At 41.7% G+C, this 26,484-nt stretch overlaps 2 protein-coding genes across 3 annotated transcripts in view; both read right to left on the bottom strand.

Annotated features, from left to right (window-relative positions):
- Window positions 1–5,994, bottom strand: part of LNX1 (ligand of numb-protein X 1) — a 66,398-nt gene extending 60,404 nt beyond the window's left edge. The window contains exon 1 of one of the 2 annotated variants that reach the window (XM_064653957.1): window positions 5,519–5,994. In XM_064653957.1, coding sequence (XP_064510027.1) covers window positions 5,519–5,904 — 386 coding nt within the window. In that variant the 5' untranslated portion in view covers window positions 5,905–5,994. Of the gene's footprint in view, window positions 1–1,669; window positions 2,150–5,518 lie in introns of those variants that run through there. The other variant, XM_064653958.1, reaches the window with a different exon arrangement.
- Window positions 1–26,484, bottom strand: part of CHIC2 (cysteine rich hydrophobic domain 2) — a 515,980-nt gene that overhangs the window by 312,404 nt on the left and 177,092 nt on the right. The window lies entirely within an intron of this gene.

The following is a 26,484-nucleotide window of genomic DNA, read 5'->3' as shown; positions in this document are numbered from 1 at the left end:
TGGTGCGGGAGGTCCTGAGCACTGTCTCCTGGCACCAAGATGCCAGGTAGCATCCTGGGCTGGGCACTGGGGAGGGGATGTGCACCCCTCATTGCTGACAGCTGAAGATGCACGTCCAAGCCCCAGTCCACACCCACTCCATTAAGAACAACTGCCAACATCCAGCACGACTAACATCTCTGTGGGTTAGAAGGCTAAATAAATAAGAGATGAATAGCTACCGTACATCATAGCCTTTTACCCTGGCAGAATCAGTGAACCTGAATTCCCCAAGAAAAGCAAGTATGCTGTGTCTCCGCCTATGCTCTGATTAATCTCACTGGTTTGTTTTCCTGGAAACTAGGTGTCCCAGATGCCATTGTTTCCATTATAAGTGTTCATCTGCTCTGTTTTGAGCTTGATTGCTCCTGTAGTCTGCTTGGCTTAACTGTTTTTTGTTTTTGTTGTTTGTGTTTTTTTAAATTATTATTCTTAAACAAAATCCCAGCAAATTAAAATGAGGGCATAGCTGCAACCCTCAACACCAGATTTGTTAAATGTTTAAAAACACCTATGGCATACAGAAATCCTGAGCTGTTGTACGCAGTGTGACTAAATTATTAATAGTTGCCATGCACATCACACAAGAATTTTAAAAGGGGACTTTGTGTTTCTGAAAAACACTGCTATTTTTGTCTCTCTGTGGAGACAAAGTCATTTGGAAATTACCCTCATTGGTACTAATCACAACTGTTATTAAAACATTATCTATTCGTAGGCATAATACAGTAATTATTCATTTTTGAGAAGAATTAGCCATTTCATTCATTATCTCAATGAAGATCTTGAAAGTTAACGATTTGTTAAAATACAAACAAAACATAATAAATGAAATCATATTGGAACAAATATCTATTTCTAGTCATAAAAGCCCTATTAACTAAGTACAATAACATTCAAGCACAAATTAAAGTTGTAACATTTACAGATGATACCATAGAATATTTGTTTTATGGGTAGGAAAGATGAGCTATGGGGTTGTTTGAGGTGGGTTTTGTTAAAGCATGAAGATATATGAATGGATTGCTACATTTAAATTTGCATTACAGAGAAAATAACATTCTGCTGTGGGCAAAAACAGAAATATGGGAAATTTCTTTCCTGTCTCAAGTGAATTATTTCTGGTGAAAGGCTTCTCAGCGTTTTGCTACAGGCATGCAGCTTTACACACAGAACATTATGCATGTACACACAGAGAGTGCTCTACTGGGGGTGTCTATCCTGATGCCCTTCTCTCTGCCCAGCTCCCTGCAAAGCTATTTAGGGGAAATAAAGAAGAAACACAGATTTGGAAATGGGAAAAAAAAAGGCAAACCCAACAACCACCAAAATCGTCGGCACAGAAAAGCAAGTTGATACGCAAAAAAGCAGCTTCACTCAGTATGTCTCAGCTGCTTCCAAAGCAGAAAGCAATGGGGACGTACTGCTATTATTAGCCCTCCGGATGGGAAGCAGCACGGTTTAAAGCTGTTAGCAAGATGTTGCAGGATTTTCTTTGCACGTATGCACAGGCACAGACACACAGGCAGACAGACAGACGCCCCAAAATGCTCATGGTGAGCCCCTTCCCGCCATTCGGGTGAGACAGACAGACAGAGAGCACGACGCCAACGCGACTGTGCGTACTCACAGCTCGGAGTACAAGAAGTGCAGGTTGCCCACATTGTCTATGTAGTTTGCAGGACTTAGCCAAGGTAGGACCAGTAACAGGAGAGCCTTCATTTTCAGTGCAGTGCTGGCACTGCTGCTAGATTTCCTCCTTCCCACCGTCTCTCTGTGCTGGTGGGACACACAACGAGAAGCTTTTGTGCCAGCCAAGCCCCTTCTAAGCAAGCCTTTCCATTTCAACGCAATGGTAGCACATTATGAATCAAGCTTAAATCCCTTAAGCGAAGCTACACTGCAAAAATCATTGACCTGTAAGAGGATTACTCGATCTGACTCTCGGATGGGTAGATGTGAGGGTTTAGGGACAGCACAGCGTGGTTGGCGAGACAGTGACTTATGCTGCAGAGGAGAGCGATGCTCAGAGAAGAGACCTGCCTCCTGCAGGATTCAGAGTGGTTCTTCAGAGGCAGCTGGTATGTTTACATCACTGCCCACAAGCAGATGGGTTACGAGCTGAACTGCATCACGGAAGGGTGTAGCTGTCTGACAAGGGGGGAAAAAAATGCCCCCCATGGAGTTTTGTAGCAGGCGATATCAGAAGACCACACCTTTTTAAAGTAAAACACCACAAAAGATCACAGTCAACTGCTGGCTGTTTGCATCTCAGTCTGAATCCCCCTAATCCAGTCAGATGTTTTTGTACAAACATAAATCATGTAATAATCCAAGGACATGTCCCTTCTCAGGGTTTTTTTTGAAGGATGCAAGAGCAAACATTTCAAAAAGGATGCTTTCAGTGGACTGCTCCATGGTAACCAGTGTTTAAAAAAAATTATAAAGTTCTCTTGTCAATTACAAAGCATAAAACAGGAAGCTCACCTTGTCCCATCAGTGACCTCATCTCTGATCAGGGCAAACTTTTATTTTGTTTCTGAAAACCAGGATTGTTCTGAACCTGAATCATGCAAGAAATGCGAGGACTGCACTGCCCTAGTAACTCTAGCAGAGTCTACTTTAATTTATTCACTTGACAGATCACATTCTGTCAAGATTTCAGATGGGGTCTGAGCTGTTCTCACCACAGGCACCGGTTGTTTATGATTATCATCGTATTAGTTTTATTAGCAAAGTCCCACACTTTGTCTCCTCTCTGTTGATTCATCAGAGTTAAAGAGAACAGCGTCAGCTCAGTCTGCTCAATCTGTCCCTGGGCATGATGGAGCACAGCGTCCTTCTCTCCTGCCCTGCCATGAGCTGGAGGTGGGATGATGGCAAGAGAGGTTTCTGCATTTCCAAGAATTAAATTAGGCAGAGGCATAAGATACCTTGGGTGATAATTAATTAATGCTGTGCTTAAAAAAAAATAACGGTACTGCACAGGGTCTGCAAGAACAAGGTTGCAGAAGTCCACCTTTAGGGGTCACTCAGAATGCTCCTTCCTATTTCTTCCATCAAGTGGGAATGCCAGTGAGGCTGCACTACCCACGGCCCAGAAAGCTGACACCCCCAACAGCAGAAGTTCCCTGTTCTCCTGTCTCTTCAGGTAGCTCAGCCCTCCCAGCCACTCTGAGGAAGGAAAATCCATGTCATGAGTAGCAAAAAGCAAACATCCAGCCTATGTAGCAATGCTCTGTACCGAACTACCTTAGAGGCTAAGAAGTCTCTTGGTGAATCTCTCCAATCTCCTGCTCCCTGAATTTGCAAGGAGCCTGACATAGGGAAGGAGGAACCCCAATAGACTGTGGGAACATGTTACTGAGACAATTCTTTCTAGCCCTGACTGGGCTCAGGCCAAGAAGCCAGAGGCATAGGATCTTGAAGATCCTGAGGGAAAGATCCAGGCCACTGACATTCAATAAGAAGTGCTAGAATAAAACTTGTCATGCTTTTACAGGACCAAATCATGGTGTATAGCATGCAATTCTGTAAGATATGTAGTGAAGGGTGCCTTTACTACTACCTTAAGGAGGAGAAACTAAGACATTGCAGTGACTTGCACATGTCCATGTAGGAGAATCAACACTAGAAATCAGTTGTGCTAGTTGTGTGTCTTCCATCTAAAAACCAATGTTCTAATTTATTTATTGAGGTAGGTTGGATGTCCTGCTACTTTTATGGCCACAGAATTATCATGTCAAAAAAAATTAACACAAACAGGAGGATCTAAAATACATTAAAGTCAGCTATATGTATAGCAAAGGGAAAGGGCATTTGCATTCAGGCCTCAAGATTTTGTGTTTGGAGAAACATGATTTCAGTGACAGCAGCTCACAGAAGACTGACAGTCCCTCTACCTGTATTACTATTGAAATTAGCATTTGAGGCCTGTCAGAGGAGTACTGACCAAAGGCAGAAAATTATTATTAACTTTGCTATTTTTTACCCTTAGTAGCAGACAGCTAACCTCACAGAGCACTGCTGGCCTGGTCTGGGACCTGCTGCCATGCCATGAGCCAGCAGCACCCTCACAAGGAAAGCCAGGTCCAGAAATGGGTGCACCAAGGGCACCCAAATCCACAAACATCAAGCTTGTGAAAAGTGGTCTATTGATCTTTGCAACGAGTCAATAAACCTGTTGCTAATGGTTTTTTTCCAGTTTCAGTAATGCAAAATGGTCACATTTTTTGTTGTTTAAAACACTGTAACTTCAGTGAATATCTTCAGTGAGTAAATTCCTAGTGAGAACTCAGGTGCTTCAGGAAATGAGGTCTCCAGTTCAAATGGGGACATGTTTGAATGGCAGGCTGCAGAGCCATTTCCCCTTATGGGCTTCAAGACTGTGAAGTGTGCAGCCATGTGAACATTGCTCTGCTCTCTGGCTCACCAGCCTGCTCACCACGGATGCTCTGATCCTCAGCATTGCTATGTCTGTGCAGGAATGCGTTCCCAGCAGCAGTCTGGAGCCCTGCACTGGTTGTTCAAGGCTTCCTCCACAATGCACATGCCAAAGCACACACCTAGCAACAGGATTTACACCTGCAAACCACAGGGGAAGTAATTTCACTGGGCAACAGATACAGACCACAGAAAAGAACATCTCTTAGACCCCGTCTCTCCTTCAACCTGAGGTGCTGTTACCCAGATTATGTCAAATCATTTGTCTGCCATCAGAAATCACAGCCCTGAATATTTACTCCTTTCCTTAAAAAAGGTATAAGATGAAAGACAAAAGCAGCAGCACATGCTTTTACTCTGCAAAACAGAGAATCGTTTGTCATCAGTACTCTCCTTGCAGAGGAACAAAACTGCTCCCTGGGGGGGCATGTTTCCCACAGGCAGGAGGGAGAGTATCCTGGTCACCAGGAGAGGTAAGCCTGGAGGGGCAGTTCAGCCAGGGTGCTTTTCCAGACTATGTCACTCTGTGAGCCCCACGGTGCAGTGCCCTGGGTAAGTGCTCACCTGGAAGAAAGGAGCACTCAGCTCCAAAGACCAATACCAAACCAGAATATTTTCTGCTCTACTTCTCATATAGGTCATTTGTGATTCAAAAAAGGTTTGAAGAAAGGGCAATTATAAAACCCTTAATGTGCTATTAAAATATTTATAATAACTCAGCTTCCCAAAACTCACAGATCTCTTTGGACTACATACACACTTCCATTATGTAGCTAACCACAAGATATCCACCCAGAACTGCTAACTATAGCGTGAAGTACCTTGAATGCATTTATTTCTAAAGAAAAGAGTGAGACATTGTCATATAATGGACTAAATTGAGCTCTAAATTAATGATACTTTAGGTATTCATTGGGGATGAAATCAACAAATCTTTCTTTACATTAATTGTTTATTTTGATCAGCATTAACTGATGATGTTTTTTTCCTCTACTCAAGAAAAGAGTGAAAAAAAGGTCTAGCAACAACAACTTACTGGGTTTGGAAATGCTGTTCGAGGTGACCCCGTTGCATGACCTCTGAGCAGTGTTCTGTGAAAGGGCAGCTAACCATTAGCTTGTCCAGGAGGTTATTCACTAGTATGCTGGACTTCCTGCATGTCTGGAGAATCACAAGCTTGCGGTCCATGGGGCAGAAGTCTTTTTCCACAAGGAAGTTTGTAAGGCAGGCTGTGCAGAAGGTGTGACCGCAGAGTGTATCTAATGGCTGAAGCAAAGGTTGCAGGCAAATGTGGCATATCAGATCATCATCTACTTCTTCAGTGTAGCTGTACAAGTGGTTTTCTTCCGGTAAATGTGCTTGGCCGCAGGTGACACAGAGTGGCGGGGAGCTCTCCTCCATTTCTTCTTCTTTCTGGCTCATAATCAGAATTGATGCAATTCAAAAGGGGGCAGGTGGAAATACCCAACCTGTTTTCTATTCATTAGAGCTGCAGCGAGGCTTGAGTGCCATCAGATCTGTGGGGAGGAAAGCCAGAGAATTATGTTCTGCGTTGTGTTCTCTTACCATACTTACAGTATCTATATGGCTATGAAGTATTTTAGCAGGTATTAGGGAAGGATTGCATCTTTGGGATGGGAGGGTGAAGCAAAGAAGGGGGGCAGAAAAAGAGAGAGTTAATTCCAGGGACTTCTATTCTCTTAAATCTAGCTCAATTTACACAAATACTCTAAGTGTATAGGAAGATATCAAAATAAAGAGAAATACTACTGGCATTTAACAGTTGAAAACCTTAAATTAGCATATAATTGCAGTTCCATCAGCTGATTTTGTGGCCACATTACTTCTGCTGGAAAAGCAGCATTGTGTGTAGATAAAGATTGCAATAAAGTAGCTAAGAAATAATGAAAGAAGAAAGAAATATAGTTAAGAATAATGGTTACTGCCCAAACCACCTGCTCAGCACAGCATGAGAGAGCAACAGCTTCACCCAATGCACACAAGCATACAGACACTTAATGTGTGGCCAGAGAGAAGACAATTTGGGTCATGAGAACTTAGAGCTCGGGACCCTCTAGACCATCCTCATACCACAGCAGCAATGGACCTGGCCCCTGCATTCAAAGTTTATCTGCCTGAAGTCAAGCAGTTATAACCATCTGTACTAGCATAATCAGTTCAAAACTTCATTTACTTCCCAAAGCACCAAATACCTCACATGCTGAAGAGGACAACACAATGCCAAGTACTGTATCACTAAAAAATAGGCCTATTCCCTTCATAATTTGGAATACAGAAACCCAGTAGGTCACTAACTACAAACCCAATTAGCTCTGGCCGAAGCACCTGTCTGCTGGTATTTTAGAGATGTAAACTCTGTGGGTGGCAGCAAAACTGAAGAGTAATTTGTAGTTTTTACTTGATGAACCCCAACTGCTCGTTGGAGCACTTATGTCTCATTATATCAATGCTTATTTTGTTATACTGCTTTGAAAATAAACATGAAGATATAAAATATGCAATGGCCTAATTACTGCTCTTGCTTGAAAATGTAAATCTTTTTTGGTGCTCTGCCGTAACACTCTACCCTTGCTTCCAGCTTGACTTAATTTGCTGAGACAATGTGTCAGCCTCAGACACACACGTTTGAGGGCAAATGAGGGAAAGAATAATAAAAGAAGTCTGTCTATGACAGAGCATATTTTCATATAAATAAAAACCTTATTTTTATGCAAAGCTCATGGGCTCTAAACCTGAGAGGTTAAACTTTAACATGACAGGGTTTTTCTGACATGAAGGTAAAATAATACCTCCACTAACTCTTACCAGATGATTAAATGTCATACATTCACTTCAGTGATTTGTTAGCTCTTATTCTTATACAGCAATTATGTTAAGTGCCTGCAAAATAATAGGTTTTGCTTGCAAGTCTAAGTTCTGCATAAGTTCTGTCTCTTGATTAGCAGTAGCTTCAGTGGAATTAGAACCCTTGCAAATATTTAAAATACTCTATACTGGGTCAAATGTTTCTTTTTGTAAAGATATTCATGAGAGCTTTATGAACAGCCCTTTGTGAAGAAATGAACATCTCTCCATAGCGCAGAAAACACCTCTGCCTGTTATCTTAATATAGGAATTATTATTTGGTCCCATTAAGGTGAAACACAGCAAAATGAAACAAGAGAAAAGAGGATAAGAGGTGGGGATTGTTTGGGCAGTGCAAGTGGGTCCAGGTAGGAAGCCCTTAGACAACTTCTCAGTGCAGTGGGGTAGCTGCAAGTTGGTGTTTGATCTACCAGCAGCTGTGTTTTGCAAAAGAGAAGGAGAGCATTCAGCTGCTCTCCACATCCCTCACTCACAGGGGAAGCCCATCTCAAATCAACATGACTGCTTGCAAGAATGGCAACACATGGCTTGGGAACTTGCAGGATTGTGGCTTTAAAAATAGACGTAAAATGAATTAAAAATCGGTAAAGCATGACAAAAATAGTACTGCATTATGAACTTTGTTTTTTCTTACATTGTCAAAAGACCTTGCACCTGGGGCAACCAGGGATGTGGGCATTATCATGCTGTTCCTCCACTCCCCTGCCACATTCTCTTGTACCACCATACACAGGTAGATCCATGTGGGTGCTCTCCCCATGCACCATACACCAGAATGCAACCAACCCCAACATTTTGTTGCCTCATGGATGTTCCCAAGGACAGAAATTCTTGCTTGCTGCTGGCAGGAGACCCAACACACAGCTCCCATCAGCAAACCTATTGAAAGCTAAAGCTGAAGCCCTGCTCTGAGGAGGGAGCAGTCTGCAGGAACAGGAGCATGGGCATCCAAACAGCCCCTTCCCAACCTTGTGCCCTAATCCTGAAATCTTTGCTCCCGCATGTACAGCACATCAATTCCCCTGATACAAATTAGGTACAGCTGGAAATGTTGCTACATCTCCAAAGTGACTGCAATTACTTTTGCAATGACAACAGAGAGGCATCACTGCCTTAAGGCCATGCCCTGCTGCAGCAAAAATGATCAGAGAAGCCCCAGAGGAAGCAAAGTCTGACTGTCCTGGCAGCATTACAGATACTTTTTATGAATCTGACATATTAATAATTTATTTAGAAAATTTAGACCACATAATAATAAATATAAATTCTGAAAAAAAAATCTCAGCCTCTCCTAGCTGACCCGGTCCATGTTCATCCATGATGAACCTTTTCATAAACTGCTGGACATATCAAGCAATGAAATTACTGCCATCTTTGAGGGGGTGATTATACCACCAAAAGGGTTAGCATAGAGGACATGTGACAGAGTTTTCACACAGATTGTTGTTTGCAATGTTTACAGTCATTTGAATTTATAACATTTATGTGCTGTCATAATAGCTACATAATTGATTTTATGTCCTTTCAGGAAGATTAAAGCCTTAATTCCTCTTGAATGGTGTAGAAGAGAGGGGGGAGGCAATTTAAAATTGACCTGTTGATTACCAGAGTTTATTTCTACTTCTTCTATTACCTATGAAAAAATAAGAGAAATAAAACACTTTAAGCAAGGAAACCCGTACAGATAAATGGCAAACCCCGGTGAAATAAAAAAAAAGGCAATTATTACCGGGTTGAACTTCTATTCTTCAAGGCCCCTTCTTGTGGGAAGAGGAGAGGGGAAAGGAGAGGGAAGGAATCCTACATTCATTTACAACCACCACTGGCAGCCTCAGCAGAACGTGGATGCCACCTTGGCAGTCTCATGCTTCTTACAGTAAAAGCCATATTGACAGAAACTGGTTGCTGCGTGGATGATTGGCAGGAGGAGCTTTTAGAGGAGGTGGTGGTGCCATGCCTATTCAGACATCACCAGCATTTGCAACTTTGCTGCTGTGCAGGTAGTTTTCAACAACTCAGATCCCATAGTTGTACAGTGTCTAGCACAGCTTGTCTTGGATAAAGAAAATTAAGTACTGATTTGTAAGAATGTCAGTGTTGTGACACTGCAGTAAATCAAGCTTCAGTCCAAGGCAGAGACCTGAAGTACAGTGCAAATGATGAAGGAAGAACATTGTCATCTGGATTGCTAAGTTTTCAGCCACAAGATGGAAAGAGAATGGTCACATCAGGACATGAAATAACCCCCAAGGCTGTGACCACAGTGAAAACCACTATCATGGTAACGTATTTTTTAAAAAGTTACCCAATAGCTTCCACTGATTTGACAGAGTTTGTACCTTACTGCTCTTCACTGGTTAGGAACTTGCAGCCACCAGAAGCATTTAAGAGAATAACCCAGACAAAAAGCATGGACAGTAAACATGGAGAGTAGCCAAGCCAACAGTTGTCCCATCCAAGAAGCATTTAACCAATCTTAAGCTTAAATACTGACTTACCACAACAGTTACACTGGGAGCAGTGTAGCAAGAGGAGGGCTCGCCAAGCAGAGAGGCAGAACCCCACTGCCTCTGCCCACCCACACCATCAAATATTAACCCAGCTGTTCAGGAGGCTGCACTTGGAAGTAGCATGGCACAAAATGGAAGAAACTTCAGGTAGCAAAAATTGGGTAACAGAGGCTGAAAGGAAAAGAATTAAATGATGAAAGATACTGAGGAACTGGCTATCACAGGAAGGAAAAAGTAGTTGCCTAAAGGCCAGAGAAACAGTGACACAGGGCCTGGAGGGGCAGCTACTGGGTTAAATCACCAATGGTGAAAGACAAACCACTGAGCAGGCATCACTGGAAAACAGAGGAGCAACACAGATGAGCTGCAGAACAGTTAGAGGAATTTAGCCCCAGTGGCTATGAAGTAGCATAGCTTGGTGGTAGTGAAATCCTTAATCAAGGGTAAGGGTGGGAGCACGTGAAAGGAAAAGGGATTCTGAATAGTACAGTAAGATTGACTTGGTTTGGGGTTTTGTTTGTTTTGGTTTTCTCTCTGTGTTTAAGTGATTAATGTTCCTGTTTTATTTTTGAACTTTGAGTGTGTGCATAACAAATCCTGTACCTGCTCATTAAAAGCAGATGCTTTTTCATGCCCTGTTTCTCTGCTGTACAACCCTGTAGGAGGTGGAGGTACTACAGACAGAGCTGTTGTGCTCTTCTTAGCTAAATTGTGATAGCAAAGTCATTCTGCATCCTTCCCCCAGCCCCTGCAAGGGCTGTTATCTCCTATGAATGTGCATCTCTGAGTGAGTCACAGCCATCCATTTATGTGGTTCAGCATGACACTGTATGGTGCTGGTCTGCAGGCATGCAAGGAAACCATTCTGCCACAGTGGCATTGTCAGCTGTGATGCCTTAAGCCCCTAATTTTTTTTTTTTATTTTTTCTAATATTGGTGAGCCTTATAAGTTTTATAAGTAGATTTTAAAAGCAGCAACCCTCCCTCCTTTGTCCCTTGTCCCTTTCCCTTTCCCTCTAGCACCCTTGTTTACACATTCCTTAACCCTCTTACCCCATTCTATGCTCCCTATATCACCCCTACCCCCGAATACAGCAGAAATGTTTAGTCTTTTGTCAAGGCAAGGCCTAGATTGTTGACAGAACAGCATATCAGGGCCTAAACCACAGAACACGGTCAAAAAATGGGTGACTACGTACCCTTTGTGCTCTGATGAAGATGAAGATGGGATGAACAGAGGGTCCCAAAATGCACCCCAGACCCATTTTCAGGGGGTGGACCCGGGGTGGTCCAGAGTAAAGGCCACAGGGTGGACGCATCTGAGATTGGATGAATGGTATTATAAAATGTAACATCTCAGGCACTTCAGGCGTGCGTCTTGTAACATCTTTGCCTTGGCATAATAAACCCTTTCTTATCTCACCCCTAATTAACTGCTTCAGGAGATTTTTTTCAGCACCTAACTCCCACGGCAACAGCTGCCAAGCAAGGTTAGAAGCTCCTTATTCTTCCAGAGATGCTTTAACCTGGCCTTCCTTTCACCACTCTACCTGTGAGCATGCTGCAACCAACTCTTGCCTTGATACTCAGCTGAGAGCCTGGAGACTGCCATCTTGCTTCTAATGTTAAAAAGTACCCACATCAAATTGTTAGGAGGCTCTGTAGCTTTCACAGTCACAGAATTAGCTCTTTAATGAAGCATCAGCCCAGCTGCCAGTGGCTAGACGTGACCAGGTCAGGCGATGTGGGCATTGTCCCCATCTAGTGGCTCACCCACACTGGGGAGAAGAGTTGATCAGAGCTAGGAAGGAGGGAGCAGAGGTCTTCCTTCACCCTCACAAGCAAAAGCACAAAGCCCTCAGGTTACACAGGGTTAGCTGTGACCATACTCAAGAGGGTATAAACCTTACTGCTCCTGTTAGAGCACAGGGTTACGAGATCACACCACTTATTTCATATTCAGGACATTATAATGAAGTATCAGGTTGAATGCTTATACAAAACTGTTTGCCTTTTGTAAAATTTTAACTGTTTTAATTTAATATCTTTCATCAAACTGCCTTCCGTGGTAACAAGCCTCCCAGGTTTCCCATTACCATGTTTTGTACCACTAACTTCTTCTACCCAATCTGTTTTTTTACAGATTACACTGACTTTACTGTTCAAAGTGATACTATGTAACAGTTGTGGAGAACACAGAGTGACCCATACTCCAATAATATGTATGATACAGTATTTTAGATTCAAAAAGGCAGTGATTCACATTTCAAAGATCTGGCTATAAAATATTATGTAATAATTTGCACCAATTCTGGCATAGCTGCACTAAAGGCCAAAGGGGTGGGTCAGTCTGCCTAGATTTGAAACTTTGTTTGAAGGAAGGTTATAAAACACTAAGGTGCTCAAAATCTTATCATCATGCCTTGAGATCAGCTACCCTCCTACGTATATCTTTATCTTTTTTTCTTTTCCCTTTTCACTTATTTTTAAATCTATTCTAACTAAAGAACAGTCACAACATTTTCTTTCTGCCTGAGGTGTAGTTAGTTGGAGATTTGTTGTGGGCAGAGGTGAGATGCATACCTCCAGGTAGCAAGTCAGTAGTTGGAAGATAGCTGGTGATCCTGGAGATAAAGATTTAGCAGATAAGAATTCAGCTTGACTTTTAAGAGGATAAGAAAGACTGTTAGAACTAGGTCCTAGAGGAAAAAAATTGTATTTAAAAGTTCAGCACAGTCAATACAGAATGACTTTGAGACAATAAATAGGAGCTCCAAAACTACTTCTCTGCCTGGTCCCACCTTTAAGACAACTAGTTTTTCAAAGTTATTGTTAGTCAAAAAGTCCTTCTCATAGCTTATAACAATCAAAGCACTTTGCAGAGCCTTTAATGATGAAAAGTATTTCCAACTGAATAGAAAAATCCAGTGGTACAGTATAGTAGGTGAATAACCCCAACTTTTTAAGTTGTTCACAGCTCAAGCTGTGAAACCTAACAGAAATGGCATACTGTGCCTGCAAGCACAACAACTTCTCAAACCAGAACCAGATTGTTTGAAAAAAAGTGGTTTTCTCTGTTGCTCATGCTGGAATTTACAGAATAAACCAATATTGGAAAAAGCTTTTCATTGTGGAATTACATAGCTGAAATGTCTGTTAGGAATGTATGGAAATATATTCTGCCTTTTTGTCTGTCTGTCTGTCTCTCGCACGCCCACACAAACCTGAATTGCTCTTTCTGACAATTTCATGGATACAGAACTTCACTCAGCATGTTAAAATGAAAAAAATCAGCCCAGAAGTAATTTGAGAATATTAGGAACAGCTGGACAAGATTTGAGCGAAGAGAAGATCTGAATAAGACAGTACATATCCGCATGTTAACCTACCCACAGTACCAGGAATATGTCCTAGGAATGGACATATAAGGAACTCACCTTAGTAGAAAGAAGTACTTCTGAGAAAACTTGTTGCTGGCATGTCTCTAGTTGTCAAATACTGTGTTGGTTGAGGTAGCAACTTCTGTGTCTTGCTTTTTTCAAAGTTCAGTAAACCCAGACTTGGACCAACAGCTTATGCCAGAACTACATGCTCAGATTCCAAGTGCAAAGATGTGTTGTAGCAAAATGGGCAGGCTGTGGGTAACTGCTGCCCAAAGGCACACGGTCTACCTACTCAAAGGAAGTCAATCATGTGGCCGAAGTAAGGCTATGTGAGCAATTATGATTGACTCCTAAAGGACTTCCTAAACATATGCTCATCCTAATTGACATGATAAATGCCATCAGCATTTCACATACTAAATTATAAAATTGCACAGTTAGTTATGTAACAAAAGGTGCGTTACCACTCTGATTTGGCTGATTGCTCTGACTTTGGCAAGACTGGCAACCTCACAAATACCACAAGCTTGCTTTCAGCCATTTGACCAAGTGACAAAACTGTATTTGTGTGGCTGGACAACCACATGCCCCAGCTACCTTCTAAGATGTTGGTAGCCAGAAACAAGTACAACATTCCAAGCGAACTGCATAAGGGAGTGTGTCCCAGGTCCTTGCTGCAAGTGAGTCTGCTGTGTCTCTGTGATGGGGAATGCAGACCACGTGTTCTCCGTGTGGGCCTGCCCTACTTAACTTTAAAATAACAATGCAATAGGCAGGGGAAAATGCATGGAAATGTGAAAATCGTAACACAATACAGCGTCACAGTAAGTCTTAATCTGTCTTTGCAATACTCTCCCAGGGCCCCAAGTGGGTCAGCTGGGGAGGTGGGTGATGCTACCTCTCTGCCCTCTCAGTGCCAGGGAATGAAAAAGCTGATGAAGAGGGAATGAAAAAGCAGTGGAGGACTTCTTCCCCACAGGATATTGAAGCCTTACACCTCAACCTGCCTCTCACAACCATGGTGCCTGCCACCCTCAGACCACACAGCATCTTCTCACATGTGATCATGAGATAATATTTAATAACTACAAAGTGCAGAACACGTGATGGATAGCCCTGCTAATAACACATAATAAAATAAGCCAAGCTTTAATTACATTGTGCCTTTACAACTGCTTCTCTGATCCAGGAGTTTCTTAATGCTTGACAAACTACTTAATAAGTTCTCATAACACCCTGTGGGGACCTTTTTTTAGAAGCAGCCCACAGCATGGTTAGATGAGAAGGGGAAGGGGCACCTAGTTGCTCCCACGCCATGGGGCCAAGGCCAAGCTTCTGTCACAAGAGTCCTCGTGAAGCAATCTGAACAGAGATGTTCTCAGATCTGATCTGAGGGAAAGTCCTCGCAAGCTCCTGAATTCTAGGACTGCATCCTCTGCTTTGTGAACACGGACCCATGGGGGGACAGTAGCAAACTTGCATCATGTCACTCCTTAGAGTGACTTGTCTAAACAGGAGAAGCAAATGCTTGAGTTAAAACCTCTGGTCCATTGTGCTCAAAAGCAAAATTAAGCAAATTCAATGGAGTAAGGATTTAATTATCTGTATCTCAATTTCACTTATGTTGCACCTAACTCCAGTACTATAATTTAGATATAATTATTATTCTATTAGATATAATAATAAAAATTATTAGTAAATATTATATACAATATATAATTTAAATTGCAGGTCTGTAAATGTCTGTAACTTAAATTATATCTGTGTCTTACTCTTTCCTCCTCCTGCCACTTGGATCCACAAAAAATGACTGAATAAACACATTCTAACCAGAAAAAAACCAGTCCCTTTTGAAGAACTGCACAAAACAGCGACACTCTGATCTTTAAAATAACACAATCTGAAAGCATTCCCTCTCACCCAGTCCCAGGGTCACAGCTGCTGGAGTCCAGTCCCATTCAGGAACCTGGAGAAAGGAGAGGACAAGCACAGGCAAGGTAGCCAACAAGTAAATTTCAACAACTTGCAAGAGTGGCCCAGCCCGGGGAGAGCCTATGAAATCACAGGCAAACACGCAATGTGCAGCCATAAATTGAAATTTCAGTGGGCACGGGGAAGAAATTTTGATGAGCTTACAGACATTTTGCAATGCCAAGTGCTGAATTTCACATTTAAGAAACAAGCAGTCTTTGAAAGAGGGAGACATACTGCACACTGAAGAGGCTGAACCCTGAAGCCCAGTAACTGTGATCTATCAGTTTTCTGGGGCTAATACAGGTTACTTTTTGGGTCTTGAACAAACCTCTCTTACGAAGTAGTGCTGACAGTGCCCATTTATATCTGCAGATAGTCCTTACTGCTCATCTGGGAGTGAGCTGTGCAGTATAACTTTCTTCCAAATGGAAAGGACTGGATAAACACAAAGTACTCAAGCAGGAGTGGAAGCAGGTCTCTCTAGATGAAGCTGTGCAATAGTTTCTGTTCCAGGGCACCTTTTTTTTTTTTTTTTGTAGCAGGATAATGACTAATATCCCTGTCCAACCAATGTCACGGCAAGTAAATTTTGTTTATTATAGTGACCAAGCCCTCAGCTACCAAAACACATCCTCTAGAGCCTGGTTCTGCCCTCATCTGCTCAGTGCTGGGAAACAACATCCCTGAGTATGTGAGTACTACTCACTGTTCTTGATTCATCACTGCTTTAATTGGGGCTTTGTGGGAACTTCCCCAAAGCCCATTGCCAATTAGCATGCATGTGCTGCTGATGGCCTTGTAATATTCTCCTTAAAAACAAGGGGCTTACTAAGGTTTTGTCAGCCAGGACACACGAGTGACACCAGCCTGGGAAAGATAGTTAAGTCTGTGGCTTAATAAATATCTGCTTCCAGAACCGGTTCTGTGGGTGTGAAGACCAATTGTGTGCTGTTAGTTGTGTGATGAGAAACCAATTAGGAATTACATGCTCAAACTGTCCTGCTTCCTGCATCCTTTCTCATGATCAGATGTGATCTGCTGCATTCATGCAGGCAAGAGGATTTTTTAATTCTTTGAAATTCCTCCTACAAGTCACAGCTATTTCCGTGCCTCAAACCCTTTTTGACTCAATCTAAACTGCAATATTCTTTTAAATAATAGTAGTATGATTAGATGACTTCTCAGACTGCAACTATGAAAATCCAAAGCTATATTTTCCAGAACTGTGTTGTACTTGCAAAATCCTCTGTGAACTGATACTGTTAAATATATAGTACGAAATCATCTTTGACGGAGAAAATAAAATAAAATAACAGCATCACCTGTATTTTTTTAACATCAGCATCTCAACAGTAACTATACCATGTAGCTGTAGGCATGGAAAGCAAAAGAGTAGGGAAAAGACAAGTAAAAAATAGACAAGAATTATATCCAAAATCCAATCAAAACTTACCTCTTTTCAGACAAGTCATTTCTGAAAGATGTATCAGTCCAGACAGAGAAATAGCCATCATTCCTTAACAAGAAATTACTGGCAGATGAAAACCATTACTTTATTAAGACTCTTTGTTTTAGTAAGGATGTTGTAGACATATTAAAGTAAAACTGGAGGATCAATGAGAGGGTTACCAGGAGCAGCTAGACAGGTAGGAAGTCTGAGTGTTTAGTTCCTTGTAAAGGACTAACTGATGTTTAAGAATGGGAGCAGTAGGCATTGGGAAGCACTTGTATGCAACAGGAGCTGCCAACTAACCATTCCCTGAACACGTACTGAAGGTGAAAGTTTATCTTCCATGTTGAGTCCCTTTGAATCACATGATTCAGGTAACGATCCTATTTACAGATTCAGTTTGAGCCTTTGGGAAAAGCCTTGGAAACATAACTGTATACTTGTGCATCCCAGCTTCTAGGAGCACAAATTTCAGTGAAAGAATGGGACATGTACTGCAAACAAGTACTAAGTCAGGCAGCCTTGCAGGACACCAGTGTCCAGCCATTTTAATAAGAGAGGGACCTCATTAGTCTTCTCAAAAGGCTCTGGCCACAGAGCGCCTCCATATCAGCCACAGGCCTTCACCTGCCCCTGCAGTGAAAGGAATCAGGTGGCAGTATCTAGCCCTGCAAACAGGGCTGAGGGCTCCAGAGATACTGGACTGCTTCCCTCCAGCAGCCAGCCTGGAAAAGACTCTCTGCATTTGAAAGCCTTTTTTTAATTTACCTTGCTTCTGGAAACAATGCTGTTTGATTTCCTGGTTTGCAGTGAAATGAAGCTAATCTATCATCTCATCCTGCGTGCAAGATTTATTCCCATTTTACAAAAGAAAGGCTATGCTCGGGGAAGATGCCAGCACCTTCAAACTTCTTCCAAAAGACAATTCAATTTTCTCTTCTGATAGACGATCTCAACCCAGAGCCAGGAAAATTCTTCTTGCCAACTCTGTGTACAATGAAGTCCTGATGCAGTTAATGCTCAAACACATGGGCTTGAAACACCCATCCAAAAAGCAGAACCCATGTGAGCGAAGGGGAGGAGACTTGTACAGGACCACAAACAAGTAAGAGAAGTTAGCAGTGGGAGAAAGAATATTTTCAGGTGTCAAAGAAAAGATAACAAGGAGACAAACTTTCCCAGATTAATTCAATTTATATTTTTGGAAAATACACATAGACTCTGAGGTTTGGGATGGAAGAATAAAATACCAAATTAGTAACAGATTACTTCCTTTCAGTCTTAGGAAAGTGGATGTGAGTATTGAGGATACAACTCCTCACATGGCAGCAGCTTTCCAAATGCCTGACAGTGAATCTTGGCTTTTATTTGCAGATCAGCATTTGTGCTTTTCCAACAACAGCAGATAATAGACAGTGCTGTTTCAATGAGTTGATGGAGCTGCCTTGATATTGTTCTGCATGAACATGAATGATCAAATGAAAAGAGCTTGGGAGAGTGGGATGACCAAGGAGCTCTGTTACTACAGGAGATTGTGGGAAAAGTGCCCAGTATAGTCACCTAATGTATAGTTGCTTTTCCTGCTGTTGGATGAACCCTTTTCTAGTCATCAGGCACTGTAGGAAAGCATGGAATATAAGTCTAATATGCATACCTTTCCTGCTTTTTATGTTTTTCATTGGTAGATGTCAAGAAGTTCATCCATGGTCATTAAAAACACCCCAAAACATTAAGATGTTCAAACATGTGAACAGGTCCTGCTGATTTATGTACTTGGACCTCTTGTCTACAGAATACTCTAAGTATGTATTCCAGTGTGTGAGGATGTCCACATATCCTCATTGCAGTTTTGGGTTGTATGTTGGCATGTCCGTGCAAATACATGTTCTCACATGAACAATCAGGCTTCTGGGTAGAAATCAAATTTATAAGAAGTTATTTCTATTCGTTCATATTCACAGGTATGCAACCCCTGCATATACCTCTACTGAATTGCAAGATGATTTGAGTGAAGAACTGATAAGCTGAAGTAAGTGGAGGAAAACATGAGCTAAAGATAACAACTAAACCAAGTTCTCTTTCTTTCCTCACTTCAGCTGCAGTTATATGCATAAAATCAAGCAGCAAGATACAGCAGCAGTGACTGTAGCCTCAATTTACCTCCTACAGCTGCAGTGAGACTGTGGGTTTTAACCTGGGGGGAGGGGGGAAGAAATGGATTTCCAGAGGATTAATAAAATGATGGGCTAAAAAGCAGCTGCAGTACAAATGGCACCTCTCCACACATAATCAGTTGGATTTCAACACAGTTTACAGAAGAAATAGACTTTCTTAACAACAGGGAAGGCAGAAACCCAAACACATCTGATTAATAAAAAGGTAATGAACTAAGCACAGGTACTTTGCATACTAGCATGTAGTAGGTATGTAAGTAGTTTAACACTAACTACCAAGAAACACAGCAACCTACAGGTACGTTATATGGCCTTCTCTGTTAGATTATGAAAATGATCTCTGCATTAGATTATGGGAGGCTGAATCACTAATGACAGACAGAGTAGATATTTATCACTGCCTGGCTGCATGGCACTCCAGAGAGTGCAGGCTGAGGTTCGGACCTGCTCCCCCTGCCACAAAATGAGGCTGATTTGTTTACCAGATCATCTTCTTCCACCTTTGCTCCTCTGGAACAACTCATGCCCAGTTGAAGGGGGAAAGTGGGAACAGCACAAAACCCGATACAAGTCTTTCAACTCACATATCTGGCTTTAGCTTGCCTCTCATCCGCTGCTGGCAGAGTCCTGCAGGTGTAAAATCCCCAGGCTGGGACCGGCGTGGCCAGGCAGGGGCTCTGCACTCCACCTTCAGCCCTGCTGCAGCAGGCAGAGAGCGGTCGGTGGCCGTGTCAGACCGGGAAGCCTGTGGTATGACAGAAGGTACAGAAAAGCTGAATTGCATAAACCTGAGCAGTTTAAGGTTTAAAAGACCACACCCTTCCAGTCATGTCTCCCGCAGGCAGATAAGCAGGCTGCTCATTCAATAGTGTAATTTGAAGCTTTTACTTTTCTTTCTGGCATATACCAAACTTCGTTTTCAGTCAGGCTCTTCCTTGCAATTCTTTTCTTCTTTTAGATTGCCAAATGAACCATTTAACAGTCAAGTGGACCATTTAAAAAATTGCTTCAAGATGAAAGATTCATGTTGACTTTCCCTTTGGAAAAGGAAGATGAGGTCCACAAGTTCTAACCCCAAGTCTATAGTTTGGAATTTGAATATTGGTGAAGTTGGTGGTAAACTCATGAACCATATAAGAGCAATTTGTAAACTCCAGAATCAGCTCTCTGAAAATACAAGCTCTGTTAATTTTCTGAACGCTGCAAAATTAAGACTGTTTCAAACCCTCTTACTGAGTCATTTTCAGTTTTTAAAGTACCCAAGAAGGGGATAAGATGTGCACTGTAGATGAAGTGTTTGCTGCTGTACTGTAATGCAACAGCTGAGTGTGAATGTTAGTGACAAAAGCAGTGGCAGCAAAAAAGATCTTTTTTCAAAAAATATTTTCCGTGGAGGAAAAGAAACCCTCATCTTCCAACTATATGAATCACTAATAAATGCATCTTCAGCCATCTTAAGCATTTGCTTCTAAGGAAGGAAGTGTTATTCAGGAAGCAAGGCAGCTTTGGAGATGGACTTGAAGCAAGCAACTGCAGTATATACTAAAAACAAGAAGGAAATCCCCAGGCTCTGATATAAACATTTATGGCTACCAGGTCTTGGTCTCCAATTCATTCTTACACGAGTTTGTTTCCCTTCAAACATTTTAAAAGCATACTTGCTGCTTGTGACTATAAAATCCCATGTTAAATATTTATTAGGAGAAATCATCAAGGGACCTGTCAAGTCCTACCAGCAAGTGTGACAGTCGTACCCTTAGCCTGATGGATGCTTCTTTGCAATAATATTTGCCTTTCCTGCCCTGACAGCATAGCACCTCTGCTCCAAGTTGCTCTAGGAAACCTGGGATGGGTCCCTGCCAAACCAGCCTGCCAGTGCTCAGCGTACGGTTGTTCAAAACCCAGCAGTACTGTGCTGGATCTGGGGCATTGTGCAGCTGCTGCTCTTCCCCCAGGATGGGTGCAATACTGAGAGACACAGCCTGCACGGGACCAGATGTCCACGGCAGTCACAAGGCCAGATATGAAAGCCTCATGCGTCAGTCGCCTGCAAAATTGAACTATGCATATGCAACGTTCTTTTAAAAACACGCTTAAGCTACAGAAGCTTAAACATTAGCAAATATATCCCTGCAGAGCAAAGCCTGCATTTAAATCCTTCCTCTCATGGGAGGTCTCTCCGAGGCTGCTCGCCCCAGATCAGAAAGCCCAGAGCCCTGTTGCCACAGGTGACCACATCAGACAGTTACAGACTTAATTTCTGTTTTAGAAACTAGCCAAGTTTTTACTCCCTCCCACTGCCAGAAGGCTTTTCTAAGTTTCCAGACTAACGGCCAGTTCGAACTCATTGCTCTCACGCTAATGTTACTGGATTGCTTAAATAGCCTTTCCCATTTCATGATATGTTTTCCTGTTTTCCTTTCCACTCAAACTCTCTAAGTTCTTCTGCTCAGAAGAAAGGCTTTTCACTGCTCTTCACTCTCCTGCTCACCCAAAAAACCCTCTTGGGCACTCATTCCTGTCCGAATTTTTCCCCCTGGAATGGCATTTATACTTCCTTACACACACCAGGCAAATCATTTCCCTAGAAGATGAGTTTTTTTAATGTCTCTGAACCAAAGAACTCGTGAGCTGTACCTGTTGATGGAAGATCCTAGCCCAACCTATCTTTCATCTGCTGGGAAGATTGAAGCTATCCTTTGAAGGTATCTCCAGCCTGTGTATTGCATTATTTATTGATTCTCTTCTTTGCCCGCAGCTGGCAAAAGGCTCTGGCAGATTTTTTTCACCAACAGCACAAAAAAGCAAGAGCATTTGTCAACTACAATTCATTATTTTGCATCAAAATGACAGCAGCATCTCATGGATCTGACCAGTGCAGTGCACTGACTGCTTGATAAACTTCTAATTCCCTGGTACAGATTCATACATTGGAGGCAAAAAAAATTACATATTTATCTCTGTTTAATTTTAAAATAAATTTGTACATTTATCTCAAGCTATGCAAATAGGTGTACAAGGGCAGACATTTTCAGCTGCAGATATTACATACTTCATTACTGTTGAAATTATTTCCAGGAGGACAACATGCCATAAGCTATACTGTACTAGACTCATTTATTTACTTCAACTAACTGATTTCAGCATATATTGAAACCATTGGCAGTATACACTATGCAAGCTAAGTTAGAAGATTAGTCAAGTCAAATTATGGGGAATTGTAATAATGAAATATTAGTTGATAATATTGTAGTGGATGCCATCTGTGTTGGGTTGAAAAGATCACTGTGTCCTGCAAACACAGAGGCCTGTGCAGCTCTGTGAAACTGGAGCAGAAAAGTCAGGGGGCAGGTCAGCTCTTTGCCTGCCACTGGCCACTCTCTTCTAGCCCCTGGTCCTGGCCAGCCAGCAGACTGCTTGCAAAAAAGGAAATGAAAGAGCTATCTCCAGTGCTTGTTGCATTCCTGTCCACACAGTTCTGGCAGGGGACTGAGCTGTGCTGTCTCTTTCAAGTCCTCAACGGCACTGGAGATTCCTTGTGTATTTCTGTGATATACCCATGATGGTAAAATACACCCTTGTCCCTGAGCCCCATGGATGGATGGTAGGATGGGGACCAGGAGGTGGAGGCTGGGTAGCCCTGGCTGGCACTGCCTCAGTGGAGAAGCGGTGGAAGGAATGGTGCCAGGAAAGGAGCACCAAGGGCTGTGGGTCACAGCTTAGGGTTGTGGGGACAAACCAGAGAGGAGGAGATTGAAGTCCCCCAGGACACACTGTCTCTCCTGAACCTCCATTATGGCAGGCCACATCCACATCTGGCATGAGCATTTGATTCAATGTTCTCACATGGGATTGCACCTTGACTTGCAGGGACATACAGGAGAACATGAACAAGCTCTGAGAGGGAGAATAATCAGGTGTTGAAACAACTCCAGAATGTAGGCCAGTGTTTTCATGTCAGTTCCTTCTCTTTTTTTCCCTTTATGGAAAATCAGCAATCTGAATTGGATCACAAAATATAAAACTATTGCCAAGTACTTGTACTATGGACTCTTTGGGGACTACTGAGTGTCACTGACAGTCTGGTTGGAAATGAGGCTGGACTCTGCACTCATTAATCACCAATATTAAAGTAGCAATTCTATACAGTGTGACAGTTTAAATAAGATGTTGACTTCCAAAGTTGACCTACTTGGTGCAATTTACAGTTGGCAAAGATCTTACACAGTGTATGTTACTCTGGGAAGTCATGTTTCACTTATCATAAGAATTTACTGGATCTTCTGTGTCCTGTATCTTTACATTTTCTTGATGACTCCTGAGAAGGAAGAAAGTAAAAACCAGAGTATTCTAATATTTTGTCCTCAATTAATTAACCAATAATAGTACCAGACTACTATTTTTCTGAAATGGACTGCTTTCATGGACTAAGAGTGCACAGGATTAAATATGGCTCTACTGCGAAAAATCCCCAAACAGCAATTTGTGCCATACCAGCAACTAAAATCATCCCACCATAGAGCTCACATGGCATCCATCAGGAAAGGCTCTGATTGGGAAAGCCCACAGACCCAGCTGTAAAATCTCAAGTAAAGCTTGGGGTCCTTCCACCTCCTCCAGAAAAATCTGTGAGCACATGAACTTAACATACATAAGCAAAACAAACATTCAAGTGGCCAAATTGCTCTGGCTGTAGGGAGAGGATAATATTATAGATAGGCAGGCTCTATATGTTTTCCCTTGGGAGAAATTCTTGAAGTTAAAAGATTAAGCTGGTCTCTCAGCACATTCATTAGTTAAATTGCAAAGAAAGCTCATTACATAACGAATCCTGGGACAATTATATTTATCTCATCAAGGTTCACAGTACGAGTGGATTGCTGACCAAGGTAACATTAGGACCTTCTGCAGGATGAAAGCTCTCTGATCTATTAGAAACATCAGTCCTGTGCCCTACTCCAGTTTTCAGTTTATTTATGCCTTTTTGGAAGAATATATTTGCTGCAGTTCCTCTAGCGTGGGAGGAAGGACTGAAAAAAGCTGGGTTCACTCTCTAGAAGTGGGCAAAGAAAGAAAGAGAAATTAAGTGACTTTCTCCTAATTACCAAAGAATTCTCTGGCATAAAGAGAGATAGTAAGGGAATAGCATAAGGCGGAGTAAAATGTCTGTACTAAAAACATGTACAAGTACATACTGTGCTCAGTCTGCTCTTGAATTAACTTTCACAGCCAGGTTTATATACTGGGAGCAGTTCATAGAGTTCAAGATTAGAAGAGAGATGGAGGTCATTTTTCCTGACTTCTTGCATGTCACAAGCTGCACATCCCCTGCTCTGTGCCCTTTATGGAAGCCAATGCCTGGGTTTAACCAGGAGTCTTTCTAGAAAAGCACTCCACTAAGTTTGAAGAACCAAAATATAGCGAGTCCACTGGTCTCTTTGGTAGCTTGTTCTGGAAAGTAATTGTTCATACTTGTAAAAACGTATAGATAATTTATTGTTAATTTGATGACACTGCTTCCAGTTATTGTCATCAATTCATGTTATGTGTTTCCTGGCTGGCTGAAAGAGCCTGTCCTGAGGTGGTATCTGTATCTTGCACCACTACCTGTGTTACATTCGTGCTGACATCCGCATCTTTTTTTTATGTGGAACAAAAGGACTGTGGTATAAACCTGTCAATATAGCAGGTGTATTACCTAGCTCTTAGGTAAGATTTTTGCTATTCCCTGCGTTCTCCTCCAACTTTTAAATCATCTTTTAGAGTGCTGGCTGTATGTGACTGATGTCATTGATGTTACTCTGTGAATCTCTCCACATGCATACATAGTATAAAGACAGACAAAGTGAGACTCTTGCCCTGGCTTATTTTACTTCTGTGCACATACTCAAGGATCACACTAGATATTTTGCCCTGTCACTGGGCTATGACTGCATTCTAAAGTTGTGCATTAAGATCTCCAAAGTCTTTCCAAAGTCTCTGTTTTTTTTTTTCTTAAGCTGTCTCCTCCATTTCAGTAGATATGCTGCATGTTCTCTGTTTCCAGGTTTATAAGTTTGCATTTGGCCATATTAATGTGTGCTTTTTTAAAACTGAAGTCCATTTTTTAGGCAGTTTAGATTCCCTTTTCTGTAGCACCATGCATAATGAGTGAGCGGTTTGGTATTTTTCCTGCAAGACTAAGATGTGAACATTAACAGAAGAGGGTTGAGTCCCAATCTGGGTCTGGAATCTCACTAGAAAAATCTTTTTAGTGTGATTTTGCATCAACTCCTTTTGATATACCAGCTCTTTGCCACTGTACATGTTCTTACACAAGAAAGTAAAATGCGACGTTTTTCATCAAATTATCGTGGGATATCAAACTGAACTCTTTCAGGGTCTTTTATGCCTATATAGTTACTTTTTAGCCAAGTGGGTAATCTTACATTAAAAAAGCAAACCAAGCTTACCTGACAAGACCTGAATTCAAGGAAAACATCATCGGCTGCCATTAATAATATTCCTGTTCTTTATACTTGAATTCCCATATCAGCTTCTCTATTATTTTGCTGGAAGTGAGGTCAGGCCAGCTGCCCTGCTGTTATCAGAATTATCCTGTTTGTGTTGTTAGGACATTGGCAAAAAAAATGAGCATGCTTTCAGTCTTGGAAAATTTCTCTTATGTCCCCAAATTTATTAAAAGTTCACAGCAGTGGGCCAGACAGTTTCTCAGCCAATTTAAACAAAAACAAACAAACAAAAATTTAGGATGCATAGCTGCAGGTAATAGAAGGGCTACTGCTTTAAAGCTTTTTCCTCAAAGTAGGAGTTGTCCAAGACTCTTTTAGGTACAGATGGGTTGGAAAAGTTCGTCACCCACACATGATATGTGTACATAATCTTGTTTCTTTCCAAACATAAGCCAGAAATATTTTCTGAACATTTTAGCCATCTATACATCTAATATATTTCGTATTAATAGTTTTAGTACCTTTGACCCTTTGGCCCACACCATTTCTATTTTTTTCCCCTTATGTAAATTTAAAACACATTCAGAACACCATTTGCCAAGAGTAGATTTTGGTCTAGGTTTTGCTGGTAATTTCCATACTTCATAGCATATACATATCAATGGATATCTATCTCCCTTTTATCGTCCATTTTTATTTAAGTATGTAAGTACCACGTATATGCATGCCTACATAAGTGTCTGTAGATATGTATGCCTACATAACTCCATATACAGATTCGTGTGGACAAATTTAAACCTGTTTAAACACATGTACATGTGTGTAAGTCCATTTCTACTTTCTATTTTCTTTTGCCATACAATTGTCTTTACAATGTCTTGCCAATTTAGCAAGCTCCTCTTGAAAAACTTGCAGTTTTCTTCATACCTTTCTCTTCTCAGTCAATTTTACTAAGGGCTGTCCCTGGCTTTGGGAAATTGGCTTTTTCAGAATAACAAGAATGAATATTACTGTTTGGGACTGCATTCTCTTCAACTATATTGAATGTAACTAGGTCATGATCACTTCTTCCTGAGACAACCCCTGATTTCCAGTCTGGTGGATAAAATAATTTTTATCTATCAGGCTGCCTGAAAGCAGAATTCTTCCACCCCGGGTATAACAACATGTATT

The sequence above is a fragment of the Pseudopipra pipra genome, chromosome 4, assembly GCF_036250125.1.
Source record: "Pseudopipra pipra isolate bDixPip1 chromosome 4, bDixPip1.hap1, whole genome shotgun sequence".
Taxonomy (NCBI): Eukaryota; Metazoa; Chordata; class Aves; order Passeriformes; family Pipridae; genus Pseudopipra; species Pseudopipra pipra.
Note: the sequence above shows the minus strand (reverse complement) of the source record. Positions and strands in the feature narration are given on the sequence as shown.